Source organism: Scaptodrosophila lebanonensis, unplaced genomic scaffold (assembly GCF_003285725.1).
Source record: "Scaptodrosophila lebanonensis strain 11010-0011.00,11010-0021.00 unplaced genomic scaffold, SlebRS2 tig00000089-arrow-pilon, whole genome shotgun sequence".
Lineage (NCBI taxonomy): Eukaryota > Metazoa > Arthropoda > Insecta > Diptera > Drosophilidae > Scaptodrosophila > Scaptodrosophila lebanonensis.
This window is the reverse complement of record NW_022060565.1, coordinates 806,587-830,210: the sequence shown is the minus strand read 5'-3', so window position 1 is coordinate 830,210 and position 23,624 is coordinate 806,587. Positions and strand designations below refer to the sequence as shown.

At 38.9% G+C, this 23,624-nt stretch overlaps 1 protein-coding gene across 1 annotated transcript in view; it reads right to left on the bottom strand.

The window, feature by feature from the left end:
* Positions 1 to 14,974: 14,974 nt before the first annotated feature.
* The window catches only part of LOC115626659 (dorsal-ventral patterning protein Sog), a 43,662-nt gene continuing 35,012 nt past the window's right edge, over positions 14,975 to 23,624 (bottom strand). Inside the window, exons 5-7 of the mRNA XM_030522071.1 lie at positions 18,251 to 18,310; positions 15,515 to 17,838; positions 14,975 to 15,424 (exon numbers count right to left, since the gene is read on the bottom strand). Of these exons, the coding sequence (XP_030377931.1) occupies positions 15,209 to 15,424; positions 15,515 to 17,838; positions 18,251 to 18,310 (2,600 nt within the window). The 3' untranslated portion in view covers positions 14,975 to 15,208. The remainder of the gene's footprint in view (positions 15,425 to 15,514; positions 17,839 to 18,250; positions 18,311 to 23,624) is intronic.

Here is a 23,624-nt window from a genome sequence, read left to right as displayed (position 1 = left end):
CGCCGTTACGATATCTCATAAATCACACATAATTATTGCTTGAGACTAAGTAGCTACTTATACTTACATATTATATGTATATTTCTCTATACTTATCCGAATTATCTAAGTACTAAGTAAGTGCGTTTTGATAATGCCCCATGCTGGGCACTTGATTTACTTAACTTTGTTGCTTAAGCAGCGCGGGCAATCACAACAACAAAAATAAAATCTAAAACATGTCAACTGTCTCCCTCTCTCTCTCGGTCTGCCTGTCTGTCTGTCTGTCTGTCTGTTTGCCCGTCTGTTCGTTTGTTTGTTTGTTCGTCTGTGCGTCTGTTTGGCGCTTGATTTGATTTGATTTTATTTAGTTTTTGTCTGCTGCCTATGCACATTTTGTACATTTTGCCTTTACATTTAATTAATGACTTAGTGAGGTAATCAATTTGTAATTTAATTTGCAATTTTATTTACATAGCAATTGATTTTGATTGTTTCGTTACAATTACATGACGGTGCTGTGGCTGCTACGGTTTCTACGGTTGCTACGATTGTGCTGCGATTGCTACGATTGCTGTTGTTGTTATTGCTATTGATGGTTTTTATAGTGGCGATGGTGATGGTTGTGGTTGTGGTGCCACCACCACCACCACCACCACCGCCACCGCCACTGCCACTGCCACTGTCGGTGGTACACAGTTTGCCCGCGGGCCATGCAAATGCATATACATACGTGTGTGTGTCTTTGCATTTGGTTTGGTTTGGTTTTTGCGCTACGATTGCATACGATTTGCATGTGATTAATGAAAAATAAAATAGAAAAACAAAAGGCAGGGGTCTACGGACAGCTATGTACGTACTCGGCTCGCCACTCAATTGACCGCCTGGACAAACGCCTGGCCGGCGGAACATGTTTTTCAATCATAAATAAAAATAGATGAAATTCCAGAGTTGAAGGTGTTAAATGGATACGAGTGCAATTTACATCATCGATTTTATTAGCAAACGTTTATAATTCAATTAAAATGAACGATGTATTTCGTTGAATGGGTGCCTGCAAAAGTACGTTTGTGTTGCGGTGTGTATGTGTGTGTGTGTGTGTGTGTGTGTGCGTGTTTTATTTTTAAATTTCATTTTCAATTCAATTCCTTAACGCTCAGAATATGTTACGCATACGACCTGTTTCCGACACCATTACCGTAACTTAACCATAACCATAGGCGTAAGCGTAAGCGTAAGCATTACAGCCCGACCAAAGGCACGCTAATTGAAGCATTTTGCTTAATGTTTATTAAATATTATCATTATTATTATGTTGATGTTTATGGCTTTTGACTTTTTGCGCCGCTGTGTTATTGTCTCGCTGACAAATTAGTTTCACACTTTGCAGATCGCCAGCAATGTTGCCGACACTCACACTCACACCCACACCCACACCCATGTCCACGCCCACACCCATGCCCATGCCCATGCTGCCCGCACCACATAAAGCCGAGCTTGGCTTAAATATTAGGTTCGGTTTTGTTTGGCTCGGTGCGGTTAAGTTTGGCTTCCCATTCAGACACACTTCATTCAGCTTTTGGCCGCCCACCTTGACAGTCTCGACAGTCGCCGTTTGTCGTTTGTCGTTTGTCGTCTGTCGTTTTTGTGCATTTCAATTTCGCTTTGGTTCGGAATGATTTTTTCCCCTCTTCTTTTCATTTATTTGTTTTTGTTTTCATTTGTATGTAGCATGTATTTGTTTCAGTTTCTGTTTCTGTTCGCCACATCCATTCATTTCGTCCGTTTCTTTTTGGGACTGCTATACTCGTACTCGTACTCGTAGGTATAGCCACCGCATTTGGCGCTGCCTGCATTTATAATTAGTTCCGAATTTGTCGGCGGCAACATTTGCGCTTATGGACGCAACAAGTGTGGCCAACACGTTCTGGCCAAATTGGCTTTTCAATTCATAAAAATTGAAATGAATTTTTCATTGCTCTGTTTGTCGTTTTCTGTTTGGTCTTTTCGCTGCCGTGCTGCCGGTGGCCACACACGGCCGATGTTTATGGTCCAGTGGCTCGTGACATGTTTGTTATTTCATTTAACAAATTTTTGGAAATTGTGTCTGTGTCGATGGGACGCATCGAGCACTGGTGTCTTGTGGCCAATAGCACGAGCTTTTTATTGCTTAACAATTAAAATATTTGCAACTAATAGAGTCAATTATTAGCTGCTTAAATGATACATTTTTATAGACGTATCAATTAAACAGATAACGCAGGCGTTTTCAACATGATTGAAAGTTATGTTCTCGATATACTGTTTTTAGGAAGAAAACATTTTTTTCAATCTAATGCTGGATTGCTTCATCAGAGCTCGTTGTGCAATGGAATCCAATTATCCACATTGAGCGCCAGTCCGATGATTTAGATATTGGAAGCTAGTTGAGCCCCATTTCTAGCCATGCCATTTAATTGTGACACAAACAACCACATATGTGTTATATGCACTAAAGACGTTAAAGGAAAATAAGAGCATGGCTTTTGTAAATGTAAAAGTCTAAGTTTTGCGATATTAAATACATAATAGGAATGCATGCATTTGTAACCTATTCAATTTTATTTTATTTAGTTTTAAAGTAGCTCCCGATCTTTAAATCTTAAAGAGGTTCATTGTATTATGACAATGAACTATTTTCCTGTAATAAAAGCCAACCTGTCCTGGCTGAGCTGATAAAATATACCTTTTCCTTCTGGTAGACGTTTGATCTGTAAGCTGCAAATATATTTCGTGTAACTTTTTAATTTGTATATATTATATTTTAAGTATATATTTCTTACGTTATATTTATGCTTAAATATTTATTCATCACACATATCCATTGAGATACAACATTTAAAGCTTGATTACATTTCTATAATATGTACAGTTTCTCAATAAATATATAATATTAATACCTCACCCCTCACCTTTCCTGTACAGGGTGTTAAAATATAAAGCAATCGAGCTTAGGCGAATTATACATAGAATGGTATTTGCATTGGAATTTTGTTGGAACTAATTGTGAAATGCAGAATTCGTTTTACTTTATAAAAAAACGAGACTTGCTTACTTTTGTTTTACGGATTCAATAGTTTGTTAGTTAATTAAGTTAGTGGCTTGAGATATTTTTGAAGTGGATAGTTAACAGTGCAGTGCCAGGCACAACATACATAGCTATATATATCCCCAGATATGCTTAGTATGATTTAATTAGGTTTATGGGAATGTCGGAGAGCTGTCAACCATTTTAGGGCATACACTACGCCCACGCAACGATTTGGAATTACAAGCAAAGCATTATGAGCAAGTCTTTCCACTTTTCTTGAGGCATCCTTAACACATACACATTAATTATATACTATAGTATATACTCTGTGTTGGCAAATAAAATCTGATATCTATAGCAGTAATATTAAATTTTCAGCTTAACATTCAAAAGGCATTCACTGTGGACACCTCCTTACCTTGCTCAATGCTCTTCCATCTCTATGGATGTGCTTATATGTGGGTGCGAGTGCGAGTGTGTGTGCGTGTGTGTGTGTGTATACTATATGTCTGCTATATTTTCTGATTACTTTTCATTCCTGTTGCTGCTGCGGCGCTGTGGTGCGCTGTTTGCTAGCTGGGCTTGTTGCTGCAATTAGCCAGCGACATGAGTGTCAACATGATTTGACCCTTGGCGCATTTGCATGTTGGCTGGCGTGCGAGAGGCCGCCAATCAGCAAACACACATATACACACGCAAATATACATTTAATATGCATATGTGTATGTGCACTGAAATAAAATCAAGTGTCGCACTCTTAGATCAAGTTCCAATAGTTGGGTAGAGACGAAAATCCAAAATTCTCGTTAGTTATATTTTCATTACGATATTTTAAAAACCTTGTTTTAAGTGCCTGATTTAACATTTTTTTGGAAATACATTAATTGCTATTAATAAGTATTTTTGGAAGGTAGAACCCAGGCAAATCTGTTTCAGAATTAAAGCCAAATGCAATACAAATATTAAAGTAAATCATTCGTGAGATCAGCAAAGAAAGTTTGTAGTTTTTTTTGCCTTAGTTTCAGATCGTAATTTTTATTGCATTCCAGTGGCTTTGCTATGTATACTTGAATTAAAATATTTGATATTTGAAATACATTAATTGCTATTAATAAGTATTTTTGGAAGGTAGAACCAAGGCAAATCTGTTTCAGAATTAAAGCCAAATGCAATAGAAATATTAAAGTAAATCATTCGTGAGATCAGCAAAGAAAGTTTGTAGTTTTTGCCTTAGTTTCAGATCGTAATTCTTATTGCATTCCAGTTGCTTTGCTATGTATACTTGAATTAAAATATTTGATGCTATCTTCAGTTAATGGAAATTTAACCTCGTTTTGGGGTTAATTTAACACAAATATCTCAATTATTCAAAATGTATTTGGCCTTTTTGCTTTCTGTAAGGAAAATGTTTAATTTAAGTATATTTTGTTGGTGTTAGTAAAAGTAAATGGCAATATCGTGTTGGCCATTTTCTCGGTTTCTAAGATTGTTTCGGCAACACCATTAGAAAATAAATAATTCCACATTCAATCCTCAATTGAATTAAAATGTTGTTAAAATAAATAAATTAAACCAAAACACCTAACATACATTGAATTTTTGATAATAGCTTCCCTTGAGTTGACCTATTAAAGTAAAAATTGACATGATGTTATAGAAAAATTTCGATTAAGGGAATGAAAATAAAATGATTCCAGCTCTTAAACTATTTAAGACGATTGTGTTTATACAAACAGATAGCTGCCTACTTCTGGTTGTTAAATAAATTCACACAAACTTAGTATCCCCTTCATTTCGGTACAGGACATAAAAAGACATATAGTACTTTTAAATGAGCAGTAAAAAGAAGTACGAGCTTAAGCACAATCGTCCTTGCTCCTTTTCTCTGAGTGTATGTGCATCTGTATCGGCTGTCTTGACAGTGGGCGGCTAATTTTGTGCACAACTTTTGACACTTTTGGCCTAGGCGCGTGTAATGTTGAAATTTGCATAACATTTCATTTGCAAACACTCTTAGCTTAAAAGCAGCCACACACTCACACAGAGAGACACACATGAAACCAACTTTGACAGGCAACCCTGAACCGGGCTTAGCGTGCGAATTGATCGAGCAGTCACTCAGTCACTCATTCACTTAGTCAGTCAGTCAGTCAGTCAGTCAGTTAGTCAGTCAGTCAGTTAGTGAGTTGGTTGGTCGTGCGAGCAAGCAAATGTGACAGCTACAATCAAAACACACAACACCGGCGCATGCGGCGTATGCGCAATTAAGCCGCAATGTTTATGCGGCAGCGCCAGCGCATCGGCATCGACATCGACATCGGCATCGGCATCAGCATCGATTGCTGCCAATGCAACAGTTAGCATATTTACTAGCCATGCCATATGTATGTATATCAATAAAAATATCTTGCATATTTGTTGCCACTGCGACAGCCCGATAATTGATGATTATGAGTCTGGGTCTGGGTTTCAGTCTGCCTTTGTGCATATCTGTTGAATTCAGCTTTTATTGAATTGTATGCCAGTGTGTATGAAGACAGGCTCTGTCTGGGCCCAGCAGTAGCAACAAAGAACTGTAAACAGATAAAAATCACCATCAGTTCTATCAAGCAAATTATGTACCCTATACTTATAAATTGGAGCTTTTAATTAAATATGCAGCTTTTGCTTTCTTATTTCTTCTTGAACTTGAAACCCATTTTTTTTTACACAATATTAATTCGAACTGTAACTTATCTTCAAACTAATTCTATCAAAATTATTATTATTATTGTGAATATAATTTTCTTAAAGTGAAGTAATAAATTTATGATATTTTATTTTTCACAGCATTAATGCCGTACCTATTCTAATTAATAATATTAAATCAAATTTGATTGTACGTGATAGTTTTTAGTTAAGTTTTAGATTCTGAAAAAATATCATCTGCGTTCTACGCTACGTAAAGCTTTCAAGCTTCTTTTATTTAGGGTTCTTTGCTTCACAATACAGCCTGATATGAACAATAAGTGATTTCTGCTAAAAATGGGTGAACTACAAGTATGTTTGTAGCTCAATAATATTTGATTATTGATCAGAAAGTCATCCTATAACGATTTGCTTTTATGTAAATGTTCACACATTTTAAATCAAATTATGATTATGGTGAACATATATTCATAAAACTTGAGTAACTGCTAACCAATCTCTGCCTCTGATCGATGGTCAATGACCGCTTAATTGCGTCATATTCTTCTATTTTTTGTTTGTTTTAAAATGAATATTGTGTTATTTAAACACATTATTGAAATACTTACTATTTTTATAGCCGGGCAGAGTAACAGAGTAATTTAATTATTGATCAGTGACCAAGAGTCATCCTGCAGCTGTTTATAAATGTTTATCTTATTGCAACCGATTCGTTTTATTTATTTTTAGAGCACGAAATGAAATTATATTTTTCAAACCTAAGCAAAATTGTTGTCGTTAAAAATTGTTTATGCTGTAAATAAACATCCTTTTTGTAATTGTGCAAGTCAATGAATGTTAAAAATGTTGATATTACCACACGCGAACACGCTGGATAAAATTTTAAAAGCGTAGTTAGCTTGGTAGCATGTAATAAAAAAAAATTACGCTAATTGACTGGAAGTGTCACACCTAATAATAGATCGATCAAACAGAACAGACGGTGTTTTCCGTTACCTCCAATATCGGAATGTTTTTTTATGGCATACATTATTCTTCTTTCACAACATATTGTTAAAATATTTACGAACCTTGGTTCATCTAAATAACGTATGTATCTTAGCATATATATTTAAGTAGCTTAAGCGATTTGTTCTCATTTTTTAAAATGTTTAACAAAATTTATTTTATTTGATTAACTTGAAAAAAATATATTTTTTATTACTTCCTAAATATCGTAAATTGTCACAGACACAGTTTTGTAAAGCTTTTAAATTTGTACATTGACTGCTAACTTTTGGGAGCATTGCTTCTGAATATATCTAACAGTAGGACTAATCAATGCAATGCCTAGCAAGAGTATAGAAAAAATGTCGTGAGCGTCTTACAAGCTCCACTGTAAGTACGAGTACGACTACGAGAATGTGGAACACCAAATGCAACCACAGGTGATTGCCATCTAGCCAAGTTCGTGCCGAGCTGAAGCTAAAACCCCAGCCCCAAAGTCAGAGTCAGTCCTAACCATTGGCATGTGGGTGCCACGGCCAATCGATCGACTGAGCGGCGACAATTGTAGAAATATAGAAACGGCAAAGGTTTGGCTAACTCAATTAATTGATAGCGTTAACTGATTCGCCAAATGCAATGCAAATGGCAAATGTTTATAACTCAATAGTTAGACAGCCAGTCGAACCGTCGCCATTCAGCCGGCCTTATAAGCTGCCTGGCTGCGAGATGAGGCCGATACTGTCAACACGCCGCTGCCAACGCCAACCTCAACACCACATACAGAGAAAATATTTTTTAATTTTTATTATTTCAGTATTTTCACATTGGTTTTAAATATAATGCAAATTAAAATTCTATTATTAGACCCATTACGATAATAATCGATTTTTATACACAGCCTGATAGATATCTACACGGGAGAGCAGCGGCGTCCCTCGGAATTAAAGTTCTTCGTTAACATTAAATAAATCAGATCCATTGAGGGTCATCCCAGTCCTACCAGTGCTTTAAAATGAGAAAATATTATAACTAGCAAAAACTGGCAAAATTGTAAATGATACATTATTGATTAAAAATAGTAATTATTTAGTTATATATTTATTTGACTTAAAGAAAATTCGAGCATTCGATATATGTATATTTCTTATATAAGTCCTTACTCCTTTTTAATAATGTGATCTATTGTGGGGTCAGAACATGTGATCAAAAGCGTTGGACAACCCACCTAAGAACCCACATTTCTTATGAAGTTTTACAGGCTTGTTGTATTAAAAGTGTTTTAATTTCTTCATATCTTTTGTTTTGAGTATTGTAACTAAGTAGAAGGTTTTTGTTTTTGCCAATATTCTTCAATTTATTGTACTAATCAATCAAATTTTTATGGTTATAATAATTAAGTATTTCAGATAATAATGAGAGCTTTTTGAGGGAGTAGATTTAGTTAATACAAGATTGCAGGAAAGATAAAAAATTTCCCAATCTTCAAAGGAACGAAAATTGATTTGGCTTACATATTTTCACCGAGCGCAAATAAATGGCATATTTTTAAACAGGTGCTGGTTAAAACAAATTTTAATCCAATTTAGCAATACAATGCTAGCCCAAACAAATAAAACATATTGGATTTTTATATTTACTAAATAAACAATAACAATAGGAATATCAGAACAAATAATTATTTCTATAAATTAACTCAGGATTATTTTAATTCAGTCATCGCATTAGTAACATACCCGCAACGATCAGCTGTGGAAAAAGTGCGCCATCTGCCGGTTGAAAGGGAAACACCCGTCAAACTAATTAGTCAACAGCAACGGCAGTCGCAAATGGAACAAGTGGTAGGAAACACTGCATGTTTGCCATTGTATTGTGTATTTAGATAAGCACTAGCACCATTCAATCTATTCGATCGGACTGTACAATCTGAATTCATTACTCCGAAGAACTCGTATTTTTGTGTTATCGCGACATGATTCAACGACTGTTATGTTTTGTGTATTTCCTTCCGAGAAACTTTCCAATTCTACTGCCCTCTGTCTCATTGCTGCCAACAAGGAGTTGTAGGAACGATGAAAAGTGGTCACAAAACAGTTGAATAAAAGTCCACAGCGAACCAACATCTATTAGGGCATACAAATAAGCTTCTGTACATCAAATACAATTATGTATATAGATGATAAATAGTTATCCATATTACATATTACATATTATTTACTTAAAAACATAGTACGTACATGTGTATGGTGCATATTTTGTGCCAACGAATAAATAAAGATGTGTTCAAAAATTCTGCTCTTGGGTCATTACGCTTTGATTTAAGGTTTTGCACTTTCTATTTCCACACAAACATATGTATGTATGTAAATACAGTCTTGTTTCTTACGGTGTAACACCAACACTTATATCGATGTCGATGTCGTTGCCGTTGCCGTTTTTTTTATGGCTACCATGTTTGGGCGTTTTGGGCGCCTTGCATAAGCGCCGAGATTTACGTTTGCCCTTGCGGTTTCGGTAGCTGTCGTCGCCATCATCAACATCGCCATCACCATCACCATTATCATCATCACTGTCGCAACTGTGTGTCCGTCGCTGTCGACGCTAACGCTGCCGCGCCCCTCATACAGTTAGACAACGATGCCGCCGCCAACTAAAAAACAAAAACAACAACAACAACACCAATAACGACAAAATACTACCACGACGTATTCTCATTTGTTTGCCAATCAGCTTGTCAATAATTGTCAACAAGGTGTGACTATGCCAATATTTAATTATTCGATTTCATTTGCTTTGGCTGCCTTTTTGTGCTTTTTAGCTTCAATGCCTTAGCCGCTTTGTTATTTGCCTTTTGCCATTATATTTTGTTTGCAGTCTATTCTCTTCTTTAAAAAAAATGAATTTTTAGTTTTTAATTTATTTAGCTATTTACCAAGATAAGCACATAGTGCTCTTTATTTAATTTGATTATGACACACAAATGGCAACTTTTCAAATCCGCCGGATATTTTTGCAAATGTCTTGCGCTTAAAATGGCAAATGATTTCATTTGTGTTGTTCCGCACGTATAAGTTATTCGCTACTATAATACTTAAATGTAAATATTAGATACATTTTGCTTGTCATCTGCACAAACCATAAAAAGTTTGTCATTTGATTTGTAATTTGGAAGCGACAAGTGCGCAAAAGATTTTATTCACCTTCAACGACCACTTCAAATGAATTTTAAATACTTGAAGATCCATGTGAAAGAAATTTATTCTTGATTTTTGACGATTTTTTTGACGATGAATCAAATAAAATCGAACATTGGAGAAAACAAATTTCTCATATAAGTACATTTTTAAAGAGATAGCTTTAAACTAACAAAAGAAACATTACAATTAATGCAATCTCAACAGTTTAAGAGTTGCCGGGGGACATGAAAATAATATTTCTTTTAATATTTATCATAATGTTCAACAGTTTTAAAAATACAGATGTGCTTGCAACTCTTCTAAATAGTTTAAAAATCGAAAACTCTTAGTATTTCCAATTTCAAATCTTAGCTCAATAGTTAGCTCATAGTTTGAGTTGTGATCATAATCTGTTTAAATGAAGCTGAGGAATTTGAAGTCTCAGATGCCATATTTAAGTCATTCAAAATAATAAAGCAATCGATCATAATAAAAGGTTCGCGCGAATAATGATTACTCATCGATCCGTTGATATTTGCATAAACTAAGCCTACAACTCTGAGCATTTGTTAAGACAAAAGTTAATTGTATGCTGATTGAATTTTGAGCCATTAAAATGAAACAAGCTCTTTGCTTTTATAAATCGAAAAACCCAACTGGTTGTGCTTGTCAACCAGAAAGGCAGTAAACTTTGATTAGATTCATTCGAGTCATGGCTTCTAAGTACAATAGTTACGACACTAATTTTAGCACTATTTTTTTAATTTTATTTGTATTAAAGAGCGTGTAACACAATGAAACAATCATTGCAGACTGATCCCAAGCTATACGTTAATATGAATACCAAATTGGGGACGGCAATTTTTCGCAACAAAATGCTGTGTTCATCTTTCCAAGCAACCAAACTCTTTATATCATTATAGTATGTGTAAACCGAGCACGCATAGGGTGAAAGTGTATAGTAGAAAGTCCAAAGTTCTCATAGAAATATTTAAACTTGATCTTGCATCAGCTCACTTGATCGTAGTTGCCATAGGAACGATCGGTGCCAAAACCAAACCTAATATTGTTGTGTGAATTAAATTAATACAATTGAGAATGTTTTATAATTTCTCGTTAAATTTAAATTTTAACTAAGCGTCCCCATCTTGTCGCTCGTCAAATTCAATTAATTTATTCCTTTCTGTTATCGTTTACTATCGATTATTGATCGCTACTTAGCTATTCGATCACTATTTGTTCATTGCTTAATTATTAGCTGTTAGTGAATACTGCAATTTTTGTTTATAAAGATATCTGAAGAACATTTGTCAGTTGTGATTTTTGATCAGTACCTCACTATAACCTGAAGTTTTATTTAAATCGGGGAACTACTGTAAAGCTGACACATGAATGTTTGGTAAAAAATGTTTTTTTCTGTTCGTTTTTTTTTTTTTATCGATTTCATTGTACACATATAGTATATGTATACTACAGACTATACATAATAATTTCTGTTCTTCATATTATTTTGGTTTCTAAAATACAATTTTTGTGTTGTGAGTGCGAGGTATTGAGGACGTTCTAGTCTCTGATAAACAATTTCAAAATAGTTAACGTCTTTCCTTCTACGCGCTTCACCACGTAGCGTTTCTTCTTTAGCAAGTCTGCTTAGTTTTTTCCATAGCATATATTTGTATATGCATTAACAGCATTAAAACAAACAATTTCACTAATCAAATGCACTTCTGATATAATTAGTGATTTTACTACAGTGTCGTCATCAGTCGTACAAAGGTATACTTATAAGTATACGCAATTATTTTATTTATAATTTTCAACCTTTTATCTGCTTGGCTTAGCAACATCTCCGACTACATGTGACCGTAAATCGAGGTATTGCTGGCCGAACGGGTGAATAAAATTCCCCCACGAGCCGGACTTGATAGAAGTTTTCGTAGGTTTACACGTATTTCTGGAATTCTTGCCTTTGATTACTCTAACGTTTTGCTATACTATATGTTAGCAAAAATACCCATAGGTAGCCGGGGAACCGTTTTTAAAGTAGTTTTACAAATTTTGAAACACATTATTCTTGCAACAGGTAGCTAGTTGGAAAACCGACGAGGTCGAATTGCTCTTTTCTTTTTAATTTATTGCCGCTTGTATCGTGCAAAAGTATTGGTTACCTTCTGGAAATTCGTTTAATTCCATTTTTTTCTGGATCTTTCAAGAAGTTTGCTATTGCAGCGCAGCTTTGTCTAATATTAAGCCAGTTTTCAAATGGGCCATAAGATTTTGAGCCCTATTCTTCGTAGGATAGGTGTTTTTATCGCGGCAATATATACAAACACCAAAAAGTGCTTCACATTAATGCTAATTACATTTATGCGTGGGTAACAGCATTTTATATTTTTTGAATACCATTTGTGAGTTCGAATCCGTTAAATAAATTCCGATGAATCTAGGATGGGAATTGAAAATAATAAAACCTTCAGCGCAAGGTATTTGTGTTTCTGTTTTTTTTTTGTGTTGTACAAAAATAAATTAAATAAATATGTATAGAAGGAGCTTCCCAAAGTAAACAGGACGTTATAAAAAATAAGAACACAGAATTAATATTTTTGCAAAATGAGTTTTGTTTTTTTTTTTCGAAGAAGTGCTTTAAGCCGTCGGTCCTTCAAAATGGTGGTACAAACCTTTTTAATGGCGTAATCGAAGATGAGACGGCACAAGTCCCAAGTATATCCTGCATATATTCGGACCGAGAACGACGAATAAAAGGCATCAAAATATAAAATTCATATAAATGACAGCATTAACGGTGCAGAAATGAATTCCTGATGAATAATGCCCACCGATCGTGGAAATAAATCAGTATTGTCTTCCCTTTTGACTTGTTCAAGCGGGATTTTTGGTTTTGGCTTTTCTGGGTGATACCATTTGGCACTTTGACGTTTGGTTTCAGGATCGTATTGAAAACATCACTAGACAGTTTTTACATTTTGTTGAAATTTTATTTATGTCTTTCAAATTTCAATAAAATAGTGCAAAACAGAGCTATGAATCGTTGCTTTTTATATCTAATTTGATATTGATTGAGCTTTAAAATGAGTCAAGGAGTCATTTGCACGAAGGATTTGAGTTTAATTATAAAAAAAAACCATTCAATAGAAATGAAAACACATGCGTGGATTTTATTTAAACATAAAAATAAAATGTTTATGTTTCAGTTTATTGTTGCTGCTGTTGTTGTTGTTGCTTTTTTAGTGTTGGTTTTTCAATGTTTGTTTTAAATATTTATAAACACTAAATTAAAAATGTATTAGTACATGTGTTGCTTCTGACGGTTCATATATATTTGTTCTTAACGTTTAGACGCTGCAATTAATTAACTATAAATAATTAATCAATTAATAATATATATATATTTGTTTAAACTAAAAAAAATAAACATAAAAATAATAATAATTTAATAGAATAAAAATTAATACAATTTCCATTTATGTATTTTTGTTGTATGTATGCGTCTGTGTGTGTTGTGTTTTGTGTTTTTGTGTGTATTGGCATGAGTTTTATGTGTGCGTAAGTATATGTATGTATGTGTGTAGATATGTGTACATGGCATTTGTAAAATAATTTTTAAGGCAATTTTTGTACATAGGTATGCTATTACAAAAAATTCTCACACTTCGATTATAATTTTTAAAAAACTTCGTTCATGGGCAACAAATTTTTTTTTTGTTTTTTTTACAATTTTTTCATTAGTTTTCTGTTTTTATTACAAAATATTATTTTCAATGAAAATGTTTTTTGTTTTTTTTTCTGTTTTTTGTAAAAAATATATAACAAGACTCTCACTCGTGCACTCGAAAAAAAAAAGTTTAATATATATGTATGTATATATGTGCATTATTTTGTATACTTGTTTGTATGTGTATGTATGTATGTACTTAGTGTGTGTGTGGGTGTTTATGTGTATGTAAGTAACAATTAGTACAAAATAATTTCACATTGAAAAGCTCAATTTCCATTACATTTTCACGTGCTTCTTCTAGCATTATCATTTTATTTAATGTTATTTTATTATTACTTTTTTTTTTGGAAAAACATGCTTAAAAACTATTTTTGCCATTCAGTCAATCAGTTGAAACTTTTGGTTGGTGCACGCCCAAGCAGTCGCATAGGGGTTAAGCTCTGAACTCACACCCACACATATCGCATACATATGTACACACATGTGTGCATATAAAAAAAGTATGCATGTACATATGTATGTATGAGTGGGTGGGGCAAGCAGCGATGCGGCTGTGGGCGGCGCCGCCCGCACGCTCCGCTCACACGCAAGACACGCGCCAAATGCGTTTCTCACTGCGTTTTGTTTCTCATAAATTACATAAATTAATTAATTAATCAGAAAAAAAATCCTCATGTTGGTGCATGATAATCGATAATCGATAATAAGTAATGTGTGTATGCATATAATAATAGTCGTAATATTTTTCCACTCATACTATGTCGTATGTATTTTTTTCTCTTCTTTTGCTTTTGCTGTTGCTGTTGTTGTTGCCTTCCAAATTGCAATTTAAAATGCATTTTAAATTAATTTGAAAACGCACTACACTCTAAACCAAAACTGATAAAATGTTTCTTTATGAACGAACTATGATTTATGAACACAGCACAGTTTCTTCTTTTTTTCAAATTTCTTTTCAAATTATTTGAAAATTTAATTTAAATGAAGTGTTCATTTCCAAAGAGTTGCGTATGAAAAAGAACATTTCAAAAAAAAAAAAAAATGCTTTCTAGTAAAATTCTGCGTGTGAGAATTTAAAGCAACTGCACTGGTTTTTGTTTCAGTTTCCGTTTTCCGTTTCCCCTCATTTCGCTCCCCCTACCACTCGCACTTCCCTTTTCTGATCTCTTTAAATATGTTTGTATGTATGTATATAGCTGTGTTTGCTTCTGTATGTGTGTGTCTGTGTGTGTGTGTGTGTGTGTGTGTATCTGTGTGTCTGTTCTGTAGTTTATAGTATATAATACAAGGTTAACATTGCTGCTGCCTCTGACTCTTTCACAACAACAACAACGCGTTATAGTATATTGTAGCAGTATACATATATACATGTATACATGTATACTATATATATATATCGAAATCGCACCCGATCTATACATACATAGCTGTTATATGTTATATGCAAGCAAGTCCAAAGTGGTTTTACTTTTCACATTATTTTCTTTTGCCAAATCAACGGCTTCCGTTGCCGTCGTTGTTGCCTCTGCTACTGCTGCTTCTGCTGCTGCTGCTGACGTTGCTGATTCTGCTGCTTCAGCTACTGGCTGCACGCTGCTGATGATGTTGCTGCTGCTGCTGCTGACGCTTGTGGTGGCGTCGCGATCGGCGACATTGCGTTGAGCAGCACTCGTCGATGGGTGCTGCTGCCTCGCTGCCGGGCTTCTCGAAGATACGACGCTTTTGTGACACTCGCGTTTGTTGGCATGTGGAGCGGGAGCAGCGCTTGCGGTCGCAGTTCACCTTGGAGTCCTGTCGGATGGGGAAGAGGGAAGAAGGGAAAAGAGTATAGTGAGTAAGCTGTTTTTCGGCTCTGTGGTAATGTCTTTTCGATGAACTTACCTTGCAACGGCATTTGATGCACTTTTGCTCGCCATGCGACATGAGCACGGGATGCCACTCCTGTCCATTCTCGTATATCTTGTTAACCACCTTGCAGCCGCCAGCGGCTAGCACTTCCTCGGCACTGTGCGCCGCGCTTCTATGCACCGCCTGATCCTGCAGCACATTTGGATTATTGGGCGTCGTCTTGTCGCCTCTCGCACTTTGTTTGCCCTCGGGACAGACTTTGCAGCAGGCCTTTTTGTCCGGACGATAGGCCAACTTTTCCGAGCAATGAAGCGGTGGGCAGACCATGCGAGGGCAGCGCACCTCCAAAGTCAAGGGGTCACAGCTACAGGTGGTGCAAGTGTCGAAGCCATTCGGCGGCAAGAATGGATGCCAAGTAGCGCCGGCCAAATGGAACTGATCGCCCAGGCGGCAGCCCCGTTTCGACTGCTGGACGGAGTCGCTGCTGTTGCTCAGTAGCAGTTCGGATCCGACAGAGCTGCGCTTAGGCATGCAGGTGGCACAGCATTCACCCTCCCGCTGTACCAACTCCTCGCTGGCTGTCTTGCACTTTACGGCCGGGCACTTGATGGGTTCGCAGGTGGCATGGCCCCGTTGACAGGCGCACATTTGGCAAGTGTCCTGCGCACTGCGCCACTGCTCGGACTCGTTGTAGAAGCGACCCGAATGGAAGCATTTCGTCTCGGCGGTGATCAGATGATTGTCATTGTGATCGCCCGGCACGGGAACATTATTGTCCGTGTAGATGGGGAAACAGTGGGCAGGCACCTTGGTGGACTTCAATTTGCCACGCAAAAGCAACTCCTTGCTGTGCTTTGTATGCACTTCCAGATAGCATACGCTAGTCTCCAACTTGATCAGCTCCAATGAGGGCATGCCCAGGACGAAGCCCTCCATATACGATCCGTTGAATTCCTCGAGTAGTTTACGTGTCACTGGTGCACCAATCGCTTCAATGGGCTTCTCCTCCAGATAGATTTGCATATCTTGCGGTGTATGGACGCCGTTTAGAGTCACCTCATAGTGTAGATTACATTCGTTATCAATTGACATCCAGGCCATGCCCATGGCGTGCGGGGAAACGCTTTGCGCATGCTCCACACGCTTAAGCAGTATTGGTTCGGCCGAGTCGCGAGCATCGGCAACGGGTCGCGGAACAAGACGACCATGGATGAGACTGGTCTGATGCTCCGTTGCCACATTAACGCCCAGTTCACCAGCGTACAGCGATTCCAAAACTTTAGGGCCTAGCTTCTCAACGCTGCCAGTGGCTTGATTGAAATTGAAACTGGGCGTCAGATCCTCCAATTTGCCCTTTGCTCGCTTGCCCTGATCCTCGATCAGACTGATGCTGGGACGATCCTTAGTGTTGACATGATCCGTTTCGATGTTGTACGCGAGCGATCCGTCCGTATTAAGGTAAACCCAAGCCAAGCCACTGCTTCGTGTGTTGGCCGACTCTCCGCCATGTGGTGCCAACAAGGTCTGGAAGATCTCGCAGCTGGCTCGCGTAATAATGTGGCCTTGGATGCGCAGATGGGGATGCTTTTTCGACTCCACGGTTAGGAGCAGCTTGCCGCGTGACATTAGACGTAGATTTTGGATCGAAACGGGTGAGGATAGCTCAAGCACGTTTATCTCGGCCGAAGGCTTACGTACACGTTGCACCTCATCGAAGATCAGTTCCTTGCGCTCAGCCAGTTCAATACGGACATTTAGTTGGGCATCCGCAAATTCTTCAGCACTGAAGACACCATTGAAGACCAGGGTCAGGTGCATAGAGGAAGCAGCGCCACTACTTGTGGACACAATGGCTGTGCCACCAGCGCCAGCTAGCTGGGGATCTGGTTTGCCATTTGCCGTTAGTGGTGCCTCCAATAGCGAACTGAAGAGCTCCGTTTGCAATGCCGTGTATTTATCAATCTTACCGGCCAGTGCTAGTTCCGCCTGATGCTTGTTACCCCAGAGGAGAACCACATGGAGACGATCATCGCGCAGAATACGCTTATAGTCTCTTGGAACACGGCGCCAGACTCCACAAATTTTGCCGGTGGCGTTCTGATAGACGCTCAGTGTGCCACTCAACGTTGGCTCCAGTTGATGCTCCTCTAGAATAACACCGGCATCATCAACGAATTGTATGGAACGCGGACGTCCAATGCGCGCCGATGTGTAGAACGAATAGTAAAGGTTCTTCTTGTGGAAAAGAAAGCGACCGGTGGCGACCACGTTCTGTGGATTGTAGGTGGTGTACATGGACTTCATTTCCTCGCCCTTCAGAAAGAATGATGTGCGTCCCGTTAGCAGCGCAGCGTAGTCTGTTGAAATACATAGGAGAGTTATAGATTGGATAAGGCTAATGGAAATGAGCAGAAACAGGACATCCACAGCTTAAGAGTCCCAAACAAATGAAAATCAATTTTCTACCGCCTTATTTTGAAGTCACTAATCAAGCAAAAAGTAATAGTATTAATATATATTTTTTTAATCTATAATCCTTATATAATATCTGTCGTAGCTTGGATAATTATGGAAGTCCTGCTAGCTCGCCCCATTAATATTAATTGATGCTAATATTAATTGATGATATCGATCTATCTAATCTGATTTTAATTGAATCATGGTTAAAACTTCGTATCTACGCTACTATAATTGCTGGGAGTTTTGTGGAATGTAGTATATTATGTAAATATGTATAGGTATATAATTATGTTTTTGTTAAATACTTACGTTTCATATTGCGCTCCTCCTCTTCAATGGGCACGGGCACATCCAGGGCAACATCCGTATCTGTAAATGAAAACGAGCAGAGCGTGCAATTAGAGATAATGAAACAAGCACCTCAAAATGCAACAACAACGACAACGATCAGCAACAATAGCTGCAACAAAGAGCGCCGTTCGTTTTGTTGGAACTGACACCAGTTAAATGGAATTTAGATATGAACCATAGGCAGTTGGGTCGCTTCAAAGGCAGCCGTCGTGAGTTGTGAATGAAAATGAAATGAAAATGCGCATGAATGAGCGAGCGCTGCTAGCTGCTAGCTGTTACCAGAGATAGGGAGCGTTTTAGAGCGCTTAACAAATGCCGCACGCAGCGCTTCAGGTAAAGGTGAGCTGAGGTGAGGTACATACATACATACATGCATACATACATACATACTATGCATAGTACTCGCATATCTGTGTATGACCGTAGGCCTCATTTTGTGTGGCCGTACGTTCGTTCATTAATCGTGCATAAATTGAGGAGACCCAGACTAAGACACGGGCTCAGGCCGAGGCTCAGCCGGTGGCTCAGGTTCAGGTTGAGGTTCAGCTTCAGCTTCAGGTATGTATATAATGTTTAATGCTACATACGAGTACTACCTAGCCAAATTGAAGTTCCAGGAATTCATTCACAAAATGAGAAAAACAAGAGAAACGAGAGAAAGAAGAAGAAGAGGTTGTCGGGTCGAGGGCGTTGCGGCTATGACACGCTCATTTGGTGGCGTGAAAGTAGGTGGACAGCATTGTGGCATTCGCAGCCACACTGACGACGACGATGACGTCGTTGAGGATGGTGCTGGTGCCGGTGCTGGTGATGGCGATGGTGACGACGACATACATTTCCGCCCAGCCAAGCCATTGATTGACAGACGCAAAAGCAGAAACATAAATCACCGACTGAGTTCGTTAGAAGCCAATCAGGTCCAGACCCAGGCCTCACTCGGACCCTCTACTCTGACATACCAGCGCTGACCGCCAGTTTCACAAACACATACACACATACACACAGATGCACAGATACACATACACGTACATGTGCAAGGAGAGAGACTTAGAGGCTCGCAGAAGACACACAGACTGGGACGCCAGATCGTATAAAGCTGATTAAAAAAAAAAAAACAAAAAAAAAAAAGCTGTTGGCAACAGCAGCCGGGCAGCTCAATGGAATTTCGATTATTTTATGCTGTATACTATACTACTTATATGTATATCTACGAGTATATGTATGTACATACATGTATGTATATATAGATATTTTATTCTGCTCTTAAGCCGCAAACTTTGCCGCCGTCGCTGCCTGCACCTTGGAACGCGCGGGCGCATAATGAAGGGCGACAAATCTGACACCTTGTATGGCATTTTATTGAGGCGCGCGCAACGTTGTGCGGTTGATTTTGCGTCTCTTACTGGCTCTGCCCTACTCTCCCCTACTCTGCCCTCCTCTGTTGGGCTGTGCTGTGCGGTGCGGTGCTGTCCGATCTTATCGCTTGATCTTAATACGAGGCACTTCTGAGCAAGGCTCTGGCGCAATGCCTGATGTCCAGGCCCAAGCCAGGCCCAGGCCGAGACCCAACCAAGTTCACATCGGCTGCTTAGCCAGTTTTGTTGGCTGCTTTTTCAATTTGACGCGTCTTGTGCATTCTTCGCTTATTGGCAGCAGCCCAGCAACCCAGCAACCCAGCAGCCCAGCAGCCAGTGCCCTTGACTTGGCCTGGTCTCTTCTTTTTGTTTTTGTTGTTGCTGCTGCTTTGGCTTGCAGATGAATGAATTTTTTCGTTTCTTTTTGGTATTTTTAAGCCAAGATAAATGAGTTTTCGTGCGCACAAAGACGACGACACGTTGCTCATCATGACAACGCGGACTGAAAACGCTCGTTGCCGACAAAGCCGCAGCCGCAGCCGCAGTCCCAGCCCCAGCCCCAGCAGAAGACAAACGGCACCTTCGTTGTTGTCTTCTTCTGATTCTTTTACTACTACTTCTTCTTCTTCATCATCATCTTGTTGGTTGGCGGTACGCTTCACAGTCGTCGCATTGAGTCAACGCTTTGGCATCTTGGTATGTGAAAGATACAAACGAAAAGAATCTCGGCCAGGAAAAAAAGTAGAAGGGCTCATTAACAAAAGCTTAAAAGTGTTTTTTCAAAAAAGAACACGAGATGTCCAAAGCTAGAGCAGGAGTACAAATAAAGGAAAGAGAGACAGAGATAGAGAGAGAGAGAGGGAGAGAGAGAAAGAGCACGAGCTTCAATGTGTGTAAAGATCAGATATACGGCGCGAGAAACGGACACTAAATAAGTGAACTGGTTTGATGGACGGACATGCGCTTAGTTTGCTGCTTGGATTGCTCGGCTCCGTATATTTCCATAGAATTCTGTTTGGCGTAAAAAGAGCAGCAGTGGTATATGACTAGGTGTTGCTCTTTACGACCACGAGTGCGGATGTGTGAGATGATGGGCGAGATCTAGGCAGAAGATCATGTACATCCCGCACTCGACATTAGTTTCGTTTAAATATCGCACGTAATTTAGCCTCAAACTCTACTGCACTCTAAAGTGGACCTGGCCAGTTGTGGGGTTCGGTAGAAATCAAGTCACTGATTCGTAGCAGACTCAATCGGATCGCATTCAAATGATATACATGATTTTATTCAGCTTGTAGTCGTGCTCCGCACATTCAAGTGTGCCGCCACACAAAAATCTCCCTTACTACGCGAATGCCATACTTTATCGTGAACAGTTCCGTTCGATTCGAGCGCACGATAAGCTCAAGAAATTGTTCATATGAAGCCGCGCGCCCTGCGATAAATATCTACAAGTAACTATCTATGGCTTACCCATTTCTATTCTCATGCGCGGTCATAAGGAGATACAATAAAATGCTACAGTACCGATTGGGAAAGTCAGAAAGAGATAGGGGCAGAGAGAAAGAGTGAGAGAGAGACAAGAAAGGGAAATGGGGAGAGAACCCTAATTGTCAGGAAACGTTACCGCAGCGACCACAAAAGATGTCATCAACTTGAATTGTCAACATAATGGACAACAGAACGCAAAATCGGAGCACGGCGCTCGTCCATAGTTACGGGGACTGTGCCTGTCTGCGTCTGCGCCTGCGCCAGCGCCTCTGTCTTGGTCGCTAGCTGCCGTTTTATCAGATGTTGAATGTTGCTATTGCTGCCACAAAACATTAACTTTTATTGCCCGACCGATCGACCGATCGGCCGGCTGCCTTCTACGCTGCCTTGCCGCTGCTGCTGCTCCTTCTTCTGGGCTTCGTTTCTGTTTCTGTTTCGTTCGGTTCGGTTCGGTTTCTTTTTTCTTTTTTGGGCAGATTCTTAATGATAATTTTGTAGCTTGGCGTTGTTCACAATTTGATGGACCGCCCGCTGTTGCCACAACGACAACGATAACGAAAACGACGACGACAACGAAAACGACGACGACAACGACGACGTCGTCATCATCATGAAATGCAACTAAATGAGATAATTTAATAAGCGTTAAAATGCTCGACTTGTGTCATTATAAAAATAACGAAAAAATGCATAAATTAATGCGACCGGCTACGGGCTCTGATGGCAGTTGAAACGTTGAATCGTTGACTGCCGGAATAGGTGACTAGCTGACTAGCTGACTGGCCGACTGAGCTACCTATACGCCTGGCCGGGCGTACATGCTCCAAAAATGGACTTTTAACGAAGCAATTGTCTGTGTGCATCGACATTTGCAGCGGTAGCGGCTTCTTGATTATATAGCCGTCGCGATCGAGCGGCTAGCTGACGAGTTGGTGCGCCAAATGCTCGTTCCCAACATTTTCATATATGCATGTACATGTATGTATGTATGTATGTATGTATGGGGTATGTGTGAGTATGTGTGTGACAGGATGACGACAGACGGCGAAGAGTATTCGAAGCACAAGCCATTCTGGCCAAAACTATGCAGAGGTAACAACATCGATGACGTTGCTACTGCAGACGACAAAGTGTATGACAAAAGCAGCCACACACACACACACACACACCAATGCATGTGGTGTGTGACTGTGTGTGTTTGTGTGTGTGAACGAGGATAGTTTGTTCAGTAAGCTATTGCTCAGAGGCAGCTCAAGAGTGTTGAAAGATTAGCAGAAAAACTATAACTAGTCTTAAAACCTTTTAAAGTAGAACCCACATTAAAAGTTGTCCCACCCTATAACTCGACAACTTATTAGCTGAACAAAAACATAAATTAAATAAATATCAGAACTTGGTAGGCTAGAAAACTTTTTTTACATATTCAAGTTGAAAGGAAGATTTTAAGAAAATGTATTGCCAATTATTTAGGTAAGACATTCGAGGCTAATATTTTAGCCAAGCTGCAACATGTTTTCCTTTTACTACAAGTATTACTTGACGATAGACTTATAAAATATTACTTATACAAGTATATATTAAAAATTTGAAATAAATGTGCAACACTTATCAAACAACCCACCAATGTTGCTATGCAGACATGGATAGGAAGAAACCTAGACGCTGCTATCAAGCTAACCAAGTTGGGCAAAAAATAACTTTGGAAAATCAAAAGCAAAATATGCTGTGGCCATGGCCATTGTTGTTGTTGTTGATGATGGTGAAAAATATTTGTACAATAGCCGCGTGTTTGCGTGAGACCAAGAGCTGAGAGTCGAGCCGAGTCGAGTCGAGTCGAGTCAAGCTCAAGCCGCACCCTTGTGAGCGAGAGTGTGCGTTTGTGTGTGTGTGTGTGTGTGTGTCTCCTTCCTTCTAACTATTTATGGCAAACGAGTTGGCCAACAAAACAAGCAACAACAACAACAGCAACAAGCTGCTGCAATTGAACATGGCATGCAGGCGCAACCATTAGCTATGCTTCCTATTAAATAAAAGTGAAATTTTCATTTTTTGACTAGCTGCCAAGGTGCGACAACACCCTTTCCCCTTCACCCACTCCTTTCCCCACTCCCTCCCAACGAAGTTTGCTGCTTGTCTGACAAATGATGGCGGTGGGTGGCAACGTCAAAGGTCAACGGCTTGCATAAGCAGCCGCTGGGCATGTTGGTCAGTAGCCTCGATGAGCATAAAATGAAAAATTGCCGCAAAACGGAAACTAATGATGTTGTGATGGTGATGCAGTTGAAGCTCTGGCTGTGGCTGTTGCTGCTGCGGTGGCAACCAGTTTGCAGCCACTGGCCTAAACTCAAAGATGCTGGCATGCCACACAGCAACAGCAGCAACAGCAACAACAACAATAGTTGTTGCAACAACAGCTGCGGCAGTCTGGAATTCAAGAGTCAGTTGATTATGTGAAAAATGTCACACACACGCACACACATATGCAG